This window comes from Lepisosteus platostomus, chromosome 12, assembly GCF_059453375.1.
Source record: "Lepisosteus platostomus isolate fLepPlt1 chromosome 12, fLepPlt1.hap1, whole genome shotgun sequence".
NCBI lineage: Eukaryota > Metazoa > Chordata > Actinopteri > Semionotiformes > Lepisosteidae > Lepisosteus > Lepisosteus platostomus.
The window spans coordinates 38,170,444-38,191,619 of NC_142622.1; the positions used below are offsets into that span (position 1 = coordinate 38,170,444).

A 21,176-nucleotide genomic window follows, 5' to 3' on the forward strand; every position below is an offset into this window, starting at 1 on the left:
CTTTTAGCCTTGCCAGGCGAAATTAATTGTAATGTGCTGTACAATTTTAATAACTGCCTTCAACAAAAGTAGCAAGTTCTGAGTTAGAATGTTGGCTTGGTTTTATGTTGAACATTAAAGACTTGAAAATTTAGTTATGGAAAATTTACACATTTCACATTTGAATGAAAACATTGGCAGCTGTCTGAAATAACTGGATTTCTCCGCTTCTGTAGAAGTCTACCTGCAGAAGACAATTAATCTCAAAACTGTAGTTGCAACGTGAAAAAAGTATATTTTCATTTTTTCTCTTGTCTTCAGCCACACTGCCAGAACTTTTAGGTCTTACATATGAATTAATGACATTCAGACACATTTGGAAATGTTTTTTGTTTAGAAAATGTTTAGAAAAGTTTTTTAACTTAACTGGTTTTCTGTAAGCCAAGGGGCAGATGTACATTAACAGTGTAATGTAACCTCAGAAACAAAAAACTGAAGCATGAAAGGAAGTTCAAGACACTCAAAAATGAGTACCAAATTCACCCGATAGCACATTAATTGTTTTTTTTAAAGCGTGATACACCAGACCACAGACACTGCTTTTTAAAGTCTGCATTTTAATTGGAAATGTAAAGCACCTAAACTCTTTAAAGTGCTAATAGTCCATGTGCATTAAAATGGTAAATACTGTTCAATTAACACTGGTTTTTATACAAATGTAGTATGTATTATACAATTTAAGTCACATTTTTTACGAGTCAGTTAATCGACCATTTTTTTAAAACTCAGCAGTTAAGGGTTTTTTTTTTCTTATTAAGGTTTTAAACCTTGAAAATGTCTGAATATTAAATGTTCATAGAACAGAACTAAAATACACATCCCAGGCAGAATAAGGAATGTATAAAGCTGAAGACACAAAGCCAAGCAAGTATTTTGCCCCTCACAAAGGAGGACAGAAAAATTGTCACAGCTGTTTCTCTACAAAGGGAAAGACACATTCCACATTAGGCTGGCTTGGAAAAACAACAACAAAAATTTGTGGTGCTGGAGGAGGTATGTTTTAGAAAAAGGGTAGAACATTAGCTTTTCTGTACTATAAACAATTAATAAACCAATGTACAATCTACAGCTTAAAGTCTCTTAAAAAATGGTTTTCCTATGCTGTAACAGCATTTCAAACCTAATATGAACACATCTTTACAGTAGCCTACTGTGTGTGCTAATATGAAAGCTTCACTTTATATAATTTGTTTTTGTAATATAAACCCTGACATCAAACCATTCTCAGATTTATTTTCCGTTTTTAAGACATCTCCCCTCCAAGACTCTTACGTTTTCAAGTGTCCAGAACATGCTGGATCCCAGCAGAAACTTGCAGGTGTGTACCTTGTACTACAAGTGCCGATGGAGACCAGCCAGTTATACTGTAGGATTTCTTCTAGCCTGAACACACTGTTTCTAACTTGTCATGGCTGTGAAGTCCTGGGGCAATGGAGGATCAGTCACATGCCTGATTAGGCACAAAGTGTCCATTGGGAGCTTTCTCTCGAGCCGCCTCTTACCTACAGAGAGAGATATCAATGATGAATGTACTGGTGAAATCCAGCAACTGTACTCAACAGTGTAATGAAACAAACAAAAATAAATAAATAAAAACATAAGGACGTTTCCAAATGAGAGGAGGGCATTCAGCGTTTGAAATTGAGCGAGAAGCTATGGACTCTCAGTCTTTGCCTTCCTATATTACTAGGAAATATAGCTTCCTGATAATGGATATTTCAAGTTTTTTGATCGTGTTGGACAAAGCAGAATGAAAAAACTAAACTGTAGGGGAAATGTTTCTTTTTAAACTTCATATAAACTGTACAAGCTGTTCAGTCTGTGATAGAAATAGCAGTTAACTCTACTATGTCACAGTTCCAGAGTCCTGGTTTCAGTTTCAGCTTGGGGCACCTTGATGTCTAGAGTTTGCGTGTTCTTTTCACACTCTCTTTTTTTTCTAGGTACTTATGTTTCCTCACATCTCCCAAACGCACAAATGCAACTCCAACTTTCTGGTTGGCAGGTTTTCAAGGGGATTTCATATGTGTAGTGTTTTTATCATTAGTCAGTACATGCTATACGACTACAGAGAAATAAAACAAAATGAACACGATAGGCAGAATGTTCCCCTCTTGTATGTTGCTGTTCTGATGCTAATATAAATGCTATCCTGAAATTGCAGGGGTCATAATCAATATCTAAAAGGAATAAAATCATGATCTTACTAAAAAACAAAGTCAATTAAACACAGCACAGATGTCTGTTAGGATAAAATATGACAGTGCATACTAATGTAACATCAGAATGGGACAGGTTAATGTTATTCTTTAGTACTTAGAAAAACATTGACAGACGTCTTACATTGGCATTCAGAACTGTTAATATTTTTATGTATTCAGGCAATTCCTCATTTTAAACTGAGTATCAGTGATTTCAAGTGCTTATTTTCAAGCCATGTTAGACCAAGGTTATTCCTTACAGTTTACTGAGCCAACTGTGTGCTCGCACTGGGAGAATCCTGGTCACAGTCAGCTAATGACAGGACCATGGTTCAAAACTGCAACACTACGTCTGGATCATAGAATTGTACCTACAATAGAGGACACCTTTACCGCTTATGCCTCTTATGATCCCTAGATATTTCCTTTTTAAAGATGTGAATCTCTGGCTAAAAGGTATCCACTTACCATCCAACATTGCCACTTTATAATGTGATCATGTCCCACTGGAAATGTGATCTCTCTTTCAACATACTGTAGGTGCTGGGTTAGAATACATATCAGTTAAGGATTTTAGATACAGAAATTACACCAGGATTAAAGTTACTACTAGGTTTCCAGGTGTGAACACCTTGGCTGAATTTGACACCTGTTATGCAAGGATCGTAATTGTTACAAGTACTTTTTGCTGTAATTAGCAAATAAGTGAGAGCTGCTGCTCTGGTTACTTGTGCAGATACCTACATGTCTTTAGGTTTCCAAGAAGGCATTTGTAAGTGCATCTGTGTGTTGACAGCTTCACAAGAAAAGCACTGTAGCACAGCAGCTGCACGGCTTCAAAAGGCAGGAGGCCGGATGCATTTTTCATACCAAACTGGGTTTCTGTTAAAAAATAAAGCAAAAACACATTTCTACAAAATGTACTTTTAGTACTTTTGTAACTTTCCACTATAAACCTATACATGGATGTGCCTAACCTTGCACAATAATGATCTACAATGCCACCAAGTGGCAGAGAACTTTATAATGTAGTTCCTAGAATTATTAACTACTGTATGAGGAGCTAAAGTGCATTACCCATATTTCAGTACCACATTATACTACGGATTTTAGAATGAAACATGACACAAACATTTTGGAAAGGCTGGCACAAAAGTACAGAAGGAAAATACCTGCATGGGAACACAGGAATGATATTCACCTTTGTTCCTTTGTCTTATAATTGAGTAGCTATAAGCTGCCATTTCGGAGATGACCGTCAAGAAGAAAGTGGGATTGTTGTGGACCTTCTGTCCGAATGGCAAGTTTATCACACAGGCATGGAACCTATCAAAACAGTATCTGTGTTAGTCAAGCACAAAAAAGAAATCACAATTAATCACCATTACTTTCATTCTTCATTGCACTGCTTACATTACGGAATTTTAAAGTGAATTTCTAAAATGCTTCAGTAAAGAGAAACACTAGTCTGATTTCTATACAATCCTAACAGCTAAAGGAGCTATGGAGGACCTCTAAAATGGTCAATTTATTCCCACTTTAGTTATTTATCGTAAGGATTTTTTAAAATTCATTATATCAGTTCTTGAATGGATACTGTGAACTGCATTGCAATTATTTTTCCTAGACTGAACCAAGAGAAAACACTACAAGTCAGTCACAAATCTCAAATATGCTTATAAGAACTGAAAATATTTGAAATGATCAATGCCATTATTTTATAAGGTTATAATTGGAAGAAAACCAAGTAGGATATTGTGAAAGGTCTCGAAAGTCAAAACAAAGCAGTGTTCAATGATATTAAAACAACATAATGGGGAAGATTAAAAGATATGTTTACGTGTCTTTTGTCCTTCGTCACAAAAATGTAAGAACAGGCGGTGAAAGCTTAAAAACACACTGCACTTCTTATGGTTGTTACTGATCCACCAATGGCTTCTGACTCTGTAAATTCTTTTCTTCCTGGATTTCATGCTTAAAGTCTTACTCACTGTTTTTTAAGATGCTAGAAAAGATGACAGAAAAAACTGCTTAAAGCATATTGCAAATGCATTCCCCAGGAGGTTCCACATGACCCCAAGCCATGGAAGAGCCTCGTTTTTTTCGGCATGCTGAATTTACACTTGCTGTAGCTTGGTACAAGACACCAAGCCGGATTCATTAAATCTGTTTTTCCATCTCATGAAAGTGAAGAGCATTTTGTGCATGTGCATCACGAAGACACACTGTACACAATTTAGTCTGCATTTTGTAAATACTTTAAATTAATTAAATGTTATTTTAGAACAGCTGTGTATTCTGTGTATAAAATGAACCGTAATCCTGAATTATAAAGGGAAACAAACAAAGCTTCACTTTTCACAGATACACTTCATCATGATACATTTTGACAGGCAAACCTACATGTATAGTATGATCTTTATGGAAAACTCTAATGTGAAAAAAAATCAATCCATATCAAGTGGAGCTATTAGGTTACAATATAGCAACTCTACTGTTTGTTCCAAAACACCTCAGTAATGAAACTGTCCAGCTCAAAAATAAGTCTCCTCAGTACAACCTCGTGAATCATATAAAGAAGTCAGCTTGCAATATATATTTCTATACACCTATTGCCCTAGTTTGTTATGGACGTGTATCCCATACAGGGTGGGAGTCACATGGTCTCTCATCCACTTCACTGTACAGAAACCAGAATGAACTCTGCCCAATGAGCTGCTGTGGTTCTCCCATGGACATCACCATTACCTATCCCCCTAGTTAAGGGTAGCTACTGTACATGCAGTATTTAACAATGATGAACCGGGGACCTGTGACTAAACTCATGAATGTTGAATCATTCCAGCTAGTGATCCGAGACCACATTTGACATATTATTAATAGTCCAGTTGTATTTCACCACAGAACTTTTTAGTGTATCCACAGATGCCTGGATACTAAAAACATCAGTACAAAGAATGCTATGTATGAAAAGGACCGTTGTGTGACTCAGATAGGCGATATGGAATAACAAAACACAGACTGGGAAATTACCAAGAACTTCTGGAGTACACAGTACTTAAACAATGACCCTGATTTGTTCTGAACTTTTGGTTGTTTTTTTTTCACCACATTTCCCATTAAACAGCTAAAGTCGCAAATAACACACTCACATAAGTGTACAAGTGTACAGTATATTCCATATACAAGTGTAAGATTTTATTACTTGGTTCATACTGTATTGCTTCACCATTCAGAACAGTAAAGTATAATGTTCCTCCTTGAGATCTCCTGCTGTTTTTTCATGATACTTTTATCAAGCAGTTACATAAAATGCTGACAGGCATTCCCTCTAAAGTCTGTGTCAGTTCAGCTGATAAAGCTGAGTATGTAATTTAAATGGTCTCTTTATACTGTTTGTCCTTGGAGACTACTTGAATCATTAACTTAAGAATTGCAAGAAACCTCATGGGTCTACAAATGCCTACTTGTTAAACATCAATCTCAGTTTAATCAATATTTCCCTTCCATACTATTTTCTAACTACTGAGGTTAAAGTCCACAGTACATTGGCACTTGATGGCTTTCTTGTAAGTAATAACCATTTTACTGTCAAATGAACATACAGTACACCAGGAAATCAAAAGCCTTTACTCTAGAAATCATCAGTCATTTTGCAGTAATCTTTTGACGTTGCATTTATAATCCTTAACCCTTAGATTACAATATATTCCAATTAGTATCAACACTATGCTTACTTTACTCACTGTCTTAGTGAAAAGGTTATTTTTGTACAGAATAACATAACATTTCATACTTCACTTAAGACATCTGTAAATATTCTGGAAAGGCAGTAAAATAGGAATACACAATCCTACTTACAATTACTGATTTGTCATTAATTCCTAGCAGTTTCAAAGGCAGACTGCATTAAGTTATGCATAGCAGAAGATTTGGGTGTTGTTTTCATTACATATCACATCCAGTATGCATTTTAGGGAAACAAAAACAGTGAAATTAAATCTCTCCTACCTGTATGCTTGAAGAAGGAGTATTTTGTAAATGTTGAGGTACACTGCCTGTTGACTGTTGATCTGTAGTGAAAGACATACAATACAACTGAGGTGAAAAGAATAACACAGGTAACAGGTATGCTACCTTAAAGCCAAAGTAGAAGAATACTATAAAATACGATGTAAGTTTTCTGTCCTTTATACACCAAAACTAGAACTAATTCTTAAAAGTCTGACAATATATTAAATACATGCAGGTTATATAAATGGAATTATTATATAATTTTAAATAAAATGTACGTAAAAAGAAATTTGCTTCTAGACGACCTGAGAAAATTCTATGCTATATTATCTTTTTTATTAAAGGATTTCTATACTGTAGTTATACCTTGCAGAATCTAAAGCTGAATATGTTGGATAGAGGAAAACTTCAAATAGAAAAAGGAACTTCACATGGTTTTGGGATTTCATTTTCAATAATGGAAAAAGCAATGATTTTGAAGACGGGTAATGACAGAATGGTCTTATTTATTTTGACTTATCCGAGAAATTGAATCAGAGATGTATGTGTACACTTCTGTCAGTATCACAAATGGGCGAATTTAAAACAAGAGAGCCATGAAAACCAGTATTCCATTATCTTTTTTTTTAAATCATACCTTCAAGTCGAGGAAGATGGCATGACACTTGAGTTTCAGAACTGACAAAAGTTTCTTCCTCATGTGCTGCCCAGGCTGAGACGTTGAACCAAGGGTCAAACTGTAGCGAATGGACACTCCAGCATAACTAATAGATGAAAAAATACCAAAGAATAATATTTTAGTTGTATAATTTCTCCAGTATGAAGTCTTACTCTTTGTGGACGAGTGATTGAATTACTCAAAAAGGTGACATATGCTTAATAATTATCTGGATACCAAAGCATTCCTAATAGATAAGCCTCTCTATTACACAAAAGGAACTAATATGTCTTAGATCAGATGACCTAATGTTCTGTTGTATACAAACTGCTGATCCAATCCATTTTCTATGCTGTGGATTCCCATAGGGAAAGTAAAGATCATGGTAACAGGACTGAAATTAACATAGAACCTAACACCTGAGCAACTTCAGTCAAGCATAAAGGGAATAATGACCTAGTCTGAGGTCAGTGAATAAGTTACTAATGAACATACTGTTCTATTCATAAACCAAAGTGTGAAGATGGTTACAAAATGTTATCCATGTGTTCAGAGGTATTTATGAATGATAATGAAATCTTATCCAGAATCAAAAACAAAAGACAACCTTCAGGATATCTACAGTGTTAACCATATAAATTGGGTACAAACTAGCATCTGTAAGAATTTAGTGATCTTTATGAAAATGCACCTGTCACATTTCTCAAAGAAAAGTAATGTGGTATGTCAGACATAAAAGTGTTTGATTTCTGCATGTGACAAAGTGACAAATGGCCATCCCTTAAAGAGTATGTAGTTAATATTGAGTCAAATTAATAGCACTCGAGGAAAAAATAAAAATAATTCACCAACTCCTACACATCAGCAGAAACAAAGTAATTAAATCCAAGCAATAGTGTCAGGATTTATATAAGAAAACAGTGTAAATTTAACTTTAATATCCAGGCAAATACAAATCCCTACTTCACAGAAAGTATAAATATGTGCACATATGACACCAACAAGGTACAGTAGGCAACTCTTTCAATGCAAAGAAAAAAAATAAAATACTTATTAGTTAGTGTTACTCTTTCTCTTGTAGTCAGCTTATGCAATTCAACATTATTGGTTTGCCAAAGAGAGGAGGTTGCAAAACATACTGTACCATTGCCTTTAAATAACAAACCTTCCCTTTGGACAACAGATGCCATAAGTTCTTTTGTACAGGTTTTAAAAAGAAATGTAATACTTCATTGTTTCTGGTTATGTTGGGTTATTACTCCAAGCATCAAGATTTACTCAATTGGTTGTTTTTCTACTAAAACCTCTTAAATATCACCTGAACATAAACAATCTGAGTATACAAATGCAGTTTTCTCTTCATTAAGAAGTAGGAACTGGCAGGTGACAACACAGTTATCTTGATGTAAAGTACCATGAATAGAAAAAAAAATCAGATACTTTGAGACAAAAGGTTAAGTTATTTTTTATGGCAGGTATAAAAGACAATAAATTATTGCGATAATCCACACTGGCTATGATAATGTTTGAACATTTCTTAGAAGCCGTTTAATTTGGTAATTAAGCAAAGATATTTCACAGAAAATAAATAAAAACAATTTAATCATTACTGTTTTAAGTATATTAAATATTACTACTCTTTCTGGAAACTAATAAACACTGTTTATTATAGATAGCAATAGCTCAGGAATACTTGTCTCACCGTGCAGTTTCCTATTACGACAGACCAGATATCACAAAAAGGTTTAATAATAATCTTTTAAATTTATTAACACACAAGAATTCTTGTTTTGGTTATTCTGAAACTTACATTTTCAATATTTAAATCTGTCTTTCTTACATCTGCCCATCTGCCTTACCTACATCAATATAACTGCAATTGTGACTATACAACTAAAGGTAGAGACTTTACTAACATTTTCAAAATCCCCATCTATGAATTGGCTTCAACACTCTGTTCTCCTCCCCACTGATAGCTGATGTGTGGTGAGAGTTTCGGTGCACTATGGCTGCCGTCACATCATCCAGGTGGGGCTGCACACTGGTGGTGGTTGAGGGAAATGCCCATTACCTGAAAAGCGCTTTGAGTAGAGTGTCCACTTGCACAAATCTTGAGCTGCCATGCACATAAATGTAGCACAATGTCAAGGGAAGGCATGGACTTCCGACATGAGTGCTGGCAGGCATGGACTTTCGAAATGAGCAATGACTGTTAACAGTCCGCATTTAAAAATGTATTCCTGGGAGGATCTAAATGTAGAGGCAAGAATCCGGGTTAATACCATTCCAATACTGGAATACTGTTTTGAGAACTAAAAATTAAAAACAGCAAAGGAGAAATACAAAGTACCTTACCATTATCTTACGTTACCATAATTTCGGTATAGCTTGTTAAGTGATAAACCAGTCGTAAAGTGACAATGCTCAAATTTGGTTACACAATAACCACATCATCTCTTTGACATACATTCCTGATAGCTTTAAACAGAACTGCAATACAAATAATATCTTAGTTGTGAAGTCTGTACTTCACTTAATGTTTTTTCATTAAATTTAAATTTAAATTCTGATAGCCGCGATACAGTCAACATTTCTTTCCTAGTAACTGTACCAGAAACTAAATAAAGCCCAAATAAAGATCAGTGTGCTACAGGTGGTCCCTGTTATACAGTACGTCAGGGTTTACGTTATAATTATAATTACGTTTACGTTATAATATGTGCTTTAGGTACTCTTTTGTGTTTAAGGCAGTGGTGGTGGATAGGTTATGCTAAGGGTTAGGGTTAGGGTTATGGTGTAACTCAGCAAGTGTTTGTATAGTTCCAGTCCACTGTGACAGGGTACATGCTCATCACCATAGTGGGTTTTTAAACCCAGCACTGCCCTTATCTGGAAACAGGCTACTGCAGGAATCTGACATATTCAACAAAATATCCAAATGGTTTGTCAATCACACAGCACTATAGCAGCCTGTGTATACCAATTCATGTGCTTAACAGTTCAATACAGTATAATCACCTATAATAAATGAGTGCAGCCTCTATGCCCACACGAACCTAATACATCGTAGATGTTGGACAGTGTACAATCAAGGTCTTAATTCCTCAAAATACAAACATACATTATAGATCAGCTGTTTGATTTACCCTTAACACTACACAGAGACTTGATGGGCAACACAGTATCCTTTTAGAATAGGTTTGTAATCTATGAACTCATACATCATGCCAACATCTGCAGTGGTCATAAAGTTTTATACAGCATATTAAATTTAGCATTATCACACACATCTCACAAAGATTAAAGGACAAAGGACAGGGAACAGTTTAAAAAAAAAAAAGTAGAATTATCTCTTTCATACACACGACTTACAGTCTAAAATCGAATAGAACATCACTCTGTTTGCTACTTTGTCTTCTGCAATTGTCACTATGTTGTAAAGTGTTCTCAGCTGATCTGTGGGCTAGTCATTTCAGAGAAAGGTTTGTCATTACAATGACGTGATGCCCTTTGCACAGCTAGCAGTACCCTTGATGCATCTTACTTTCCCTACCTTCCATAGTCACAGAAGATATCAAGTGAATGGGTATCCAGCAGAAGGCCACACCAGGGGAACAAGCACTCTAATGGCAGCTGTAGGGCCCCAGAGCAGTTCAGGATGTTATCGATGGGGAAATTAGCCACGATCTTCTGAGGGTTAATGACGCAGCCATATTCAGGGATCCCGGCTGCCAGAATTCTGAGACAAAAAGGATGCAACAAAGTTACTAACTATATTCATAAAAACTGGAAATCAATTCACTGCTTATTCAGTTCTCTGAAAGACACCCCTTGTTCAGTGTTTAACCAAAGAAGGAAAAACATATTTCAAGGTTCCTCAACTATAACTAGACCATTTTGGTTATTCTTTTTCAGAATGCAACAGCATCCAAATGTGATCCCCTATCACTGTTACTTTGTTGTTTTACCAGTCTCTCGCTTTTACCGCTATATACCACATATGAGTGAGTTTTTGGTATGTTAGCAGTTAAAATCAATAAGTAAACTTAGAGCCCTCTTAAAGGGAACTGAGATCCCAATTTCTCAGAGCAGAGATTAATCAACGGCATCGCAAAATGCTAAAAATTCCAAATTGCACACAAAATCATGAACTTTGAATAAGTACTGCAGGTTGGCATGTTGTTGTAAAAGCTGGTCTCTCAATGGGCAAGATAGGGTTTGTGAGAATTGTGTTCTGAAGCAGCCCTAGTCACTGTAATGACCAATGTAATACAATGAAGGAGCGAATAAGTAGAGGTTGTGCAGCAGACATTTCACTGCAGAAATGTTCCAATGTGATCTGCATGCAGAGTTAACAAGTAGTATTTTTTGGCAAAACCATTTCAAAGTCCCAAAAAATATTTTTATTGGATTAAAACTGAACTCAAAAGCCTGCTGGCTTACAAAGTAATAGGGTCGCTTCATGTGACCAGAAGTTTCGTTGCCTCGTTCTAAATCACAGACAATGACAGCAATATGGTGGTATTGTGCATAACTGGATTTTGTTTTGTGATTTTAATTTGAGGTTTTACACATTACTGTGTACAGTTTACTTTCATTGTGGTTTTAAGTGCACTCATCAATGCCAATTCTAACCACAAAATATAAAAAATAGTGCTGCAGTGCCTGTTTAATAGAAATTTGGCTTCCGTTTAGGACAGTATGCTTTTGAAAAGGACATTTGTTTTTACAATCTGTATGGGAAATTAATAGAAAATTAAATACAGCCCTTAATGCAAAAGAAAGGGTGTTTTTGAAAAGCTTAATCTCTCGACATTGATAAGTGAAAACCAGACATGTCCAGTTTAAGAGAGCTGACACAGGTTTTATTGAAATGAGGGATTCCATTGGACACTAACTCATGTTCTGAGGACATGTTCCCAGGTTCATGTAGTGCGATTTGGATGGGGGTTCATAAAAGACTGGTGGTGGTGGCTGGGTGGACATCTCTTCATATCCCCTCCAACATGGCAGTTACTTTTGGTTAAAACAGCTGCCTATGAGCAAGTTTTCTTTAGAACCATTGGCAAAATTTGAACAAAGGTGGTCCAGATATTTTACCCCTTTATGTAGAACTTGATTATACAAAGCACACGGGGTTATGACTTAAACAACTATAACTAAAGTGTAGAACAGGATTTATAATCTTACTGCACTAATAATTAGGTCTTCATATTTTCTGTACATTTATGTAGGATATGAAATCCTGTAATGTGTCAAAGTATCATCACATTACACCAATTTAACATCATACTGCTAGGTAATTTTACTATATGTGCCACAAAATAAAGCTCTTCAATGTCATGAAAAATCAGCTTAATTGAAATTAAAGATTGAAACACTAAACCTATTGGATTCTAAATAGCATTTTGATCAAGTGTTTAGCTTGTTATATTAAAATGTTTCTCTTGGTTAGTCCACCGTGTCCGTCATAGACACCTCCATCGTGAAGAAAAGTAATACCTGAGAAACATCTGTGCTTTGGACAAGTGGGGAGTGATGAGCAAAAAATCATCAACCAATCTCAGCAAACACCTGGAAAGAGCAAAAACAAAGCCAGCCCATAAATAGAACTGAAAAAGTCAAATAAAGAGCCATCACCTAGTTCTTCCCCCTAAGCAGATCTTTAATCCAAGAACAGGTCTACAGAGCCACCTGCTGGTCAGAGGTGATTGATGTTGTTAAGCCCTCGAAAATTGCTTCTGCCAATTGCCTTCCACTGCCATAACCAACACAATCCAAGAAAAACAATTCCCTCTTAGAGTTTTATTTGAGCAGAACCTATAAAATGTACTTCAAACAAAAGCCAGAAATGCCTTTTGGAGATAATCCAACTTGGAATGAGGAGGATCTTGGACAATGTCCATCTATACAAACACAAATGTAAAGGCTTCCCTTAACTGAGGCCTATGTTTGAAACAGGCTTGGTATTCTCTGATAATGTCTTTCATGTCTTGATAGCACAGCCACTAAATATAATTAAAGTCCTTGAATTCAGGGCTTCAGTTCTTTGAAAAGCAAGCATTGAGACATTGCAATACAGCATCAGCTATCTCAGAACCTATCATTTTAAATTATGCAAGTAGTGATGGCAAGACAGAACAAAATGGCCACTCTACCTAAAAGTGTGTTCTTCTGGCAATTTATTTCTTACTTGGAAAATAACAGCAAGTGGTAAAACCAACTTTACATACACCCCAAATCTCTACTTTTTCTAATGGTATACAGTATGTTCCTTACAGTTTAAAGGATAAAAGAAGAAGACAACTAAAGAAACCTCTGCATTTACCACAGTACATTTCCACATCATTTCATACTAGCATGGTTTCCTACAGATTACATAATGCCGTTATATTTCACCCTCAAATTTATTTCCACAGGTTTTACTACAGTTGACTTTAGATTTAACAAACTTTTCAACAGTAAACCTAATAGTAAACAGCTGCTCTTTACCCATTTTCCTTCAAGTCCCCAAGAATCCTATTCTCCATGTCTCCATAACACAGGCTGCACAGCAGAGTGGACACAATGGAGCCCTGAGGGATTCCACAGCACTGTCTGTAGGTTCTAGGAACATCAGAATAGCCAATCACTCCATTCAGTCATAAAGACGCTTCTGCGCTGTAACACATGCACAATACTATACTGTAGTCATATTAAACTTTTATGGAAAAGAGCAAAACATTATTTCACCTGAAAAAATAAAGAAACTTAAATAAGAGATCGAGAGGAATGTTTTATGTGTTGTGTAATCTAAAGGGCACCTTTGTATCATAATTAATACAAAGATAAAATGTATGAAACTTCCAAAGAACCCTGCTTTACTCTAGATGCAGTTTCTGCAATGCTAGGGCATACACGTAATTTTGGTGCTCACTGATTTTATGTTTTCCTAATGTCATGCTTAAGATTACTTTATTATTTCAAAGCAAAAATGCAGATCATTACCCTTCCTACAGTAAGTGTCATTTCCTTCTCTAGTTTGTGCTTGCCAATATATTTGCAGGTATCTTTTGTATTTAGAGGATGCTAGATTTGACTAAATTTTAATGACAGAATTAACAAATCCAAGGCATCCTAATAAGATGGAAAAAATTAATATTAGTGGAGCGCCAAGTGGACCAATCATAAGTTCTGAATACCTATTATTTTGGGACATTTGGACATGAATCTCTGTACACAGCCATACCAGAGACACTTAAAAATGTGCAGGCAGTGGACTTCTCACATTTAATAATATAACTTTTAAAGTCTGCTGGACAAAAAAGAAAGGAGAAAACGTTGTTGTAGTTGTAAGGTTATATAAGACTCTCCTTTTTAAATAATGTATTAGATTTTTTTTTGTCAGTAAATTATTTAATGCAAGACTATGCTTGACAACTGATGGCCACTCAGTCATTACTGTATTAATAAAGCCAAAGAGCTATCTTTTCAGAAATAAATCCTCTAGACATACGTACTGTATTTAGAAAGTACTTTGGCTTACTTATTCCCAATCCTGAGGACAACATTTGCAAGCATTTCCTGGAAGAATGTAAGCATCTCGTGACCAAACACATTCATTGAAAGGCCCTGCAAATAAACAAAACAATAAGCAAACACAAGTCTTATATTTTAGTTTGCATTTAATCATCTTACAATGCAATAATATACATTTAATTTGTAGGATCTCTTTCACAAGACAGTAGGTCCTGCAGATTAAACACTGGCTGTTTAGTCTTCCACAAAACCACATTTTAAAACTGAAATGTACAGTAAGAAGAATGCCAGAGACTCACCTGTTCAACCAGTATTGCATTCCGCAAATTTGATTTTTTTTGCTGCACAGCTGTGAAAGATCTCATGTTGGGCAACAAGTCTCCCAACGTTGTGGCCTTAAGACAGTAAAGATGTGAAGGTAGTAATTAAATAAACATGTTCCAATACAGCAAGAATAGCAGAGTAAAAAGCTGAACAGCACTTCCTTATAGTCATACTAGAATTTTTGTACAAAATACCTTAGAACATTTCTTTATTGGTCACTATATTCAGCAGCACTAACATAATTCCTTCTTACAATATATACATGAAGTTTGCTTCACAACTGAACCTGCGCGATACAAAGATAAAAATTTTTAAAGTACAGTAACGTACAGTTAAATAACGATTAAATGACAATTACTGAAGCAGCAGAATCAAAACTAAATGTTTTGCGTTATCTGTCAGCTAAACTTTAACAGAAAAAAAATAATAAATAACCATTACTTAGGAAAAAAATCTGACAGGTCTCAATATGATAAAACAAAAACGCTGTAAAGTTTAAAGGATTCTTCTCACTACTTCCTTCCTGTAGTCATAAAAACAAAAGACACGTACAGTAGAATAGGATTCTGCTATCTACTTTTTAAGATTTTCCTTGTAGAACTCAGAGATACTGGCATCTCAGCTCAACCACTTTTCTCCAGCAAAAATAAGTTACCATCTTTAAGTACTATATACTCAGGACAAAGTAGATTAGAAAACGTGTCCACTGTACATGTCTTCTGAAATTTTTTTTCAGTCCTTCATTGGAGTCAGCCCAGATCTGTGCATAGCGCCGGATGCAATACTCTTGGTCCATCACAGGCTTTAGAACACTAGACACCACTTCCAACAGTTTTTCATGTGGGAGGCTGTCAAAGGCACCAGCTATATCAACCTAATTCAGATCACAAAAAGCAGGATGGGTTAAAAGATGGTGCTTTCCAAATCCATACAGAGCCATCCCGTATAGAGTGATTATAAAACACACAGCAAATTTTTTAGCTCAATTTAAAGGAAGAATACATTTTTATTTTCATAGAGACGGAAAGATGTCTGGGAAGTCATGCAAAATGTTTGGGTTTTTGACAATAATAATCTCTCAGTGATTTTTCCAGTATATTTAATTGCATGATCTGGATGCAAAATACACATGCAGTATGCGCGTGCACAATTTATAGAACTTATAAAACAATCCTCCACATTGTAATTTTGCCAAGATGAATGCACACTTTTTAAGTGCTTTATCACTGAGAGATAAAACAGTTAACAAAATGTTACGTCATTCTTGTTTATAATACGCTCCAACACTCTACTTCAAGATATCATTGCAATAATTACTTAAGATCACTGTTGCACTTCTAATAACAAACCAAATTAAGATTCCTAAAAAAATGATTATCTTTTCCAACATTAATGAGCATTTGTGACAGGCATGAATTGTTAAAATATAATTTTGAATTTGTACATGACCAAATAACAAATAAAGGAACTTCATTATAAACCAAATAATATTTGTTATAAAAACAGAGGAAAGCCTCGCTATCATGATGCAAAGTGTTGGTAAAAAACAGGCTATCAGCTTTCAGTCTTTGTTTACTCACATCTTTTAAATCGCTTTATGCTGAAACTAATGAGAACCTACTTCTTTTTTTAAATGTGCTGAAAAACACTAAACCTACAAAACAGACAACTTCACATCATGAAGCAGTTGCACATACAAGAAAACTAACACCTACCTTTACAAAGTATTTTGGAAGTGCAGGCAAATTCTGAGCTTTGTTTTTTGCTGCAAAATCACCCCAAACTCTGTATATATCCTGTAAACCAAACACAGAGGAGCCTAGCAGGTGGGGCCTCTTCGTCACATTCACACAGAGGATGTCATAGAGGTTTCGAAGCTGGATATTGAAGGACTAGATGAAGGGGAGGAGAATTGTAAACACAACATAGAACAATTTCAGAGCTCTTACAAAACAGATCAAAACTGTTTGGCGTTCGTCTAATGGAGGTTTTTACTATTCCACTTCTTACACCAACTCCTGTCATGTTTTATGTTCTTTAATTAAAATTTGGAATGAGTGCCCAGTGGACGATGGGCTGACCAAAGACAGAATCGGCATCGGGCTCGACATTTTCTTTGTCGTGTCTGGCCTCTTCCTTTGGATTCAGGAAGGAAGGGGCAGGGGGAACATTAAAAACACTAAATTACTACCAAAGAATGAGCAAACAAAATGCGTGGCAGAAGGATTCCTAGCTGTGAACCAAGACGCGAAAAACATATTGTAATTGGGTGCTCCAAATCGTTAAAAAAAGTGAATCTAATTTAAGAAACAAGAGGGAAATAAAACTCTACTCAGAGACTGAAAAGCTGTAGTTACAGTAACTGTCACTTTATCGCGCTACTGTACCTTTCTTCTGTTGTTCTGGCTGCTGTATGGTTTCTGTTCCACCACTGCTCCCATTTTGACAATAGGTCGCATGCCATTTCTTTTTGGAATAAACCTCACTGTTGCAACAGTTGCCTTGGCAAATTCCTCTGATCTCAGAGACACAAATTCTCCTTGAGACAGGTGCTTGCTGTTAAAGAAGCATTTTGAAATGGTGTTTTTATTGATGTTCAGATTTACAAAAACAATGCACGTCGAGCATACAGTAAAGGATCACATCCGCATTAAACCCAATTATGACAAGGCTTATGTTAGATCTATAAGGAAGAAATTAGGAAACTACTGGAGTTTCCTAATACTGCAGTTAAATGAAGAATTCTGTATATGGCACATATACACTATAAACTCCAAATGAAAGGCTTACCATTTTCCTTCTGGTTGGAAGATCTACCTACTATAACATCCATCCATTTTCTAACTGCTTCATCCAATTCAAAGTCATAGGGGAGCTGAAGCCTTTTGTGGCAAGCAACGGACACAAGGAAGGCTACATCCTGGACAGGACACAAGTCCATCGCAGGGCACACAGAAACAAAGAACCACAAACACACACACACTCACACCAGGGCCAGCTTTCCTAGAAAATGAGGAAAAAACTGAAGGACTCAGAGGAAACCCACATGAACACAAGCAAAACACACAAACTCCACACAGATAGCACCCCAGGTCCGGAATGGAAACCAGGTCCCCAGCACTGTGAGGCAGAAATGCTAACCACTGCACCACTGTGCCACCCTACATAACATACAATTCTGTCAATTTCCGCAACTCCAAATAACTGAAAACAGTTTACAGCTTTTGCATTTTCTGGATTTGAATAAATCATCATATCCATAAATCTTTCACATTAAAGAGCATCTGAAATGAAAGTAGTAAGCCAACAATATCTGTGATAATGGAAAAAAAAATGTACCTTATAGCCATGTCCCGCAGTCTTCTCCAGATCTTCTTTTTAAAGAACATAAGCATATTTTTTTGCCAGGAGCTTTCAGTGACATAGAACGATGTCCTTACTAGCACAATAACCAAGGTGCCCAAAACCCAAGTTAAAAAACTTGCAAGGATCTTCTCACGGTATCGGTGCTCAGTCGCAGGACAGGAAGCTAAGGCAGGAAGGTTATTGTTATTCATTGATGTTAAAATTCACTCAAGTGTTTTGCTGTCAGTCATGACGGATCAATTCATCAAAATGACAACGAAAACATTTAATGAATATCCAAAATTAGAATACTTTAGTTTCCTAAGAACGTAAATAGTGATATGTTTTTTAAGGCTCAGCATACATTACAGTTGCATATTAGTCTTCCAGTAACACAAGTGCTGAACTAATCAAAATGTTAAATACCTTTAGGTTCTCATTCATAACTACAGTCATTAGCAACAGAATTACTTTTTTGTATTTGTATTGCCTAAGTCTTATATGTTAGCTCTTTTTACTATAATACTAATGGACAAATAAAACTGCCAGAGTAACATTTTAACATTTCTTTTGGAGATTTTAGTAAAGAAAATGTTGCCATGAAAACTGTAAAGTTTCTTACCAGATTTATTTAGCTTAAGCCAGTCACAGTCCTGCACTCTCATCTTCCAAAGGACTTCCTGAAGAGACAGTCTGTCAAACTTCCCCATGGAAATTAATTTTTTAACGTTTATTAAAAATCTATTGAAATTGTGTTGTGAACCCCACAGCTGAAATGGAATAATGTATTTTAAGCACTCCCTTATGAACATATAAACCTGTGTGGGTTTGGTTTCTTTTGAAAGAAGACCTTGGAAATCACTGGGCTCTTTTGAGTCCAAACTTCCGGTTGCCTTTGCCACTGTGTTTTGACCTGTGGGTTCTTCTGGGCATGTCCTTTCTAAGAAAAGGTGAAATGGACATTTTCTATGATTTTTAAGCAACTGGCTAAATGTGCCAAGCATGCTTTTGAAACGCTTGGGGATTTTTTTCCTGCCATCAAATCCCTTTCTGCATAAAAATATGTCCTTCACAAGATCTTCTGCATTAGAGTTTATCTGCTTCACAGGATCAGCCCTGGACTGTACTTTCGGTTGTTTGCTCAGGACAGAAGACTTGAAGCTTGAATACAACATGCTTTGGGCCTTGAAAAATACAGCTGAAACAGGGGCTTTTTTTGCCTTTTGCTTCCTCTCCTCTATAATATTGCACCCTGGCTCTCTCTTGGCCTTCTTGGTTGGAGGGCCCTCACTGTCAGTTTTGCTGATGTGTTGGCGGGGACCAGGGGCACCTCGCTTTTTCTGGTGTTTCCTCATCCTCTTCTGCGACTTCCTACGGTTTCTATAGAAATTTACTTTAGATTTTGCCAGCTGCAAGAGCACATTAAATCGGTTGTGCAGTGACCTAAGCCTCACACATTTAAATGAGGAGTAATTATCCCCAGTGATGAAGTGATCGTATACAGGGATCCCAGCAACCTGGTAAAGACAAGAAGGGGCTACTGTTGTGAAGAGAGCACACGACTCCAAGAGATGCATCATAACAGTAGTTCCAATCCTTTGGAGTAGGAGATCCCACAGCGGACCGCTGCTGATAGCAGAGGTGCAGTGGTTACTTTGTTGAGAAAAAACGGAAGCACAGTTTTCACCGACGCCCTTCAGTCCATGTGCCAGAACATTTCTTTTTTTCTTCTGCATGATCTTCTTCAGAATGATGGAGACCAGTTCTTTCAGTGTACAAAGCTGATAAAAGGATTGGAATAATAAAATGCAGAAAAATTAAACAATTGCTATCGATTTTTTTATATATAATAATATACTAATTAAAAATGGTTTCCTACACAACTATACGCTTGTTTTCCAAAGCCTTTAAAAGCACTTCCACTGACACTGTTTTGAGCCCTCCAGAATAGTGTTTCATTGTATCAATATTGGTAAGAAAACGATATTATGATAACACATCTTAATGATTTATCATGTGAGGTTAATGTGCATTTAGAGTTTGTAACACAGAACTGAAATAATCTTCGTGCCATTTAAACCCAAGGACTCCGACACTTCAAATAATACATTTATTATAATACTATGGAGAACTAACCTGCTGTACCTGATTGCTTGATTTCTTTTCTAATTCTCGAAATTAATCCACAATGAGTGCAGGACCAGTAATAACACTAGTCTTTTTTTTTGTGCAGTTTTAGAAATTCAAATACAGGTTTGAAACGTGATTTTCATTTTTTAAACGTACATGTAGTTTTCTCTCATCATGTATTTATTGCACAGCCTTTGCATGCTATAAATTACTACTAAATAAATAAAATACTACTAAATCAGGTAACAAATTCTTACATACCGTACATAGTTACTTAAAGCCATTAATTGAGCAGCTGCTTATTTGAAGGATACGCAAGAATTCATTCAATCAATACCTGTTCATAACTGGTGGGCTGTGCCAAAGACTTGCTGTCGGCGGAAGTGCAAACAATGATGCTTGTAATGAATTTTTTGTATTTCGCGCTGTCAGTGCTTAACACCAGAGGCTGTCTGTTGTCCTCTTTGAAACGAATGCCGGCGATGTATTCCTCCAATGTCAGCACAGATGAATACACAGATCTTAAGATACGCAACACTGGGTCAAAAAGCTTGATATTCTCCCTAGACATCGTAGCACCACGCACCAAAACACTGCAATCGACAGCTGCTCTCTACCGATCCACTTAATCCATCACCGCTTCTTCAAATCTGGTCAAGCTGCTCCTTCTGAAATCTCTAACTTCTCCGGAGGCCGCAGTTCAGAAATACCTGTCTTCTTTTTCAACCCAATCAAAACAGGATCTTTTCCCCTCGCAATTCTATAGTCACTTGTAATTGGTCAACATAGGAACAGGCCTGCAGACACCGACATTGACATCTGCCGTATAACCACTTACAAAAGCGGCGCACGTTTTGGTAGACCGATTAAATAGATTTCGTTCTGATTTTATTGTATACTCACCTGATTCCGAATATATGCAACAGCAGTTTGGGGAAATTGCTGCT

At 36.2% G+C, this 21,176-nt stretch overlaps 1 protein-coding gene across 5 annotated transcripts; it reads right to left on the reverse strand.

Annotated features, from left to right (window-relative positions):
• Positions 1 to 579: 579 nt before the first annotated feature.
• On the reverse strand, positions 580 to 20,998 carry tert (telomerase reverse transcriptase). 5 transcript variants are annotated; one of them, XM_088601855.1, is made up of 16 exons: positions 20,567 to 20,987; positions 18,722 to 19,880; positions 18,094 to 18,283; positions 17,142 to 17,310; positions 16,470 to 16,646; positions 15,467 to 15,628; positions 14,730 to 14,825; positions 14,438 to 14,523; positions 13,405 to 13,518; positions 12,415 to 12,486; positions 10,466 to 10,651; positions 6,892 to 7,018; positions 6,252 to 6,313; positions 3,442 to 3,566; positions 2,985 to 3,122; positions 580 to 1,541 (listed from the first exon to the last, which is right to left on the reverse strand). In XM_088601855.1, the coding sequence occupies exons 1-16, from the start codon at positions 20,798 to 20,800 to the stop codon at positions 1,438 to 1,440; spliced, it is 3,201 nt and encodes a 1,066-aa protein (XP_088457981.1). In that variant the 5' UTR covers positions 20,801 to 20,987; the 3' UTR covers positions 580 to 1,437. The 5 variants fall into 5 exon arrangements, with proteins under 5 accessions (XP_088457981.1, XP_088457983.1, XP_088457982.1 ...); XM_088601857.1 differs by having other exon boundaries at positions 20,491 to 20,579; XM_088601856.1 differs by lacking the exon at positions 580 to 1,541 and having other exon boundaries at positions 2,988 to 3,122; positions 6,252 to 6,338; positions 20,567 to 20,995.
• Between the last annotated feature and the right edge of the window lie 178 nt (positions 20,999 to 21,176).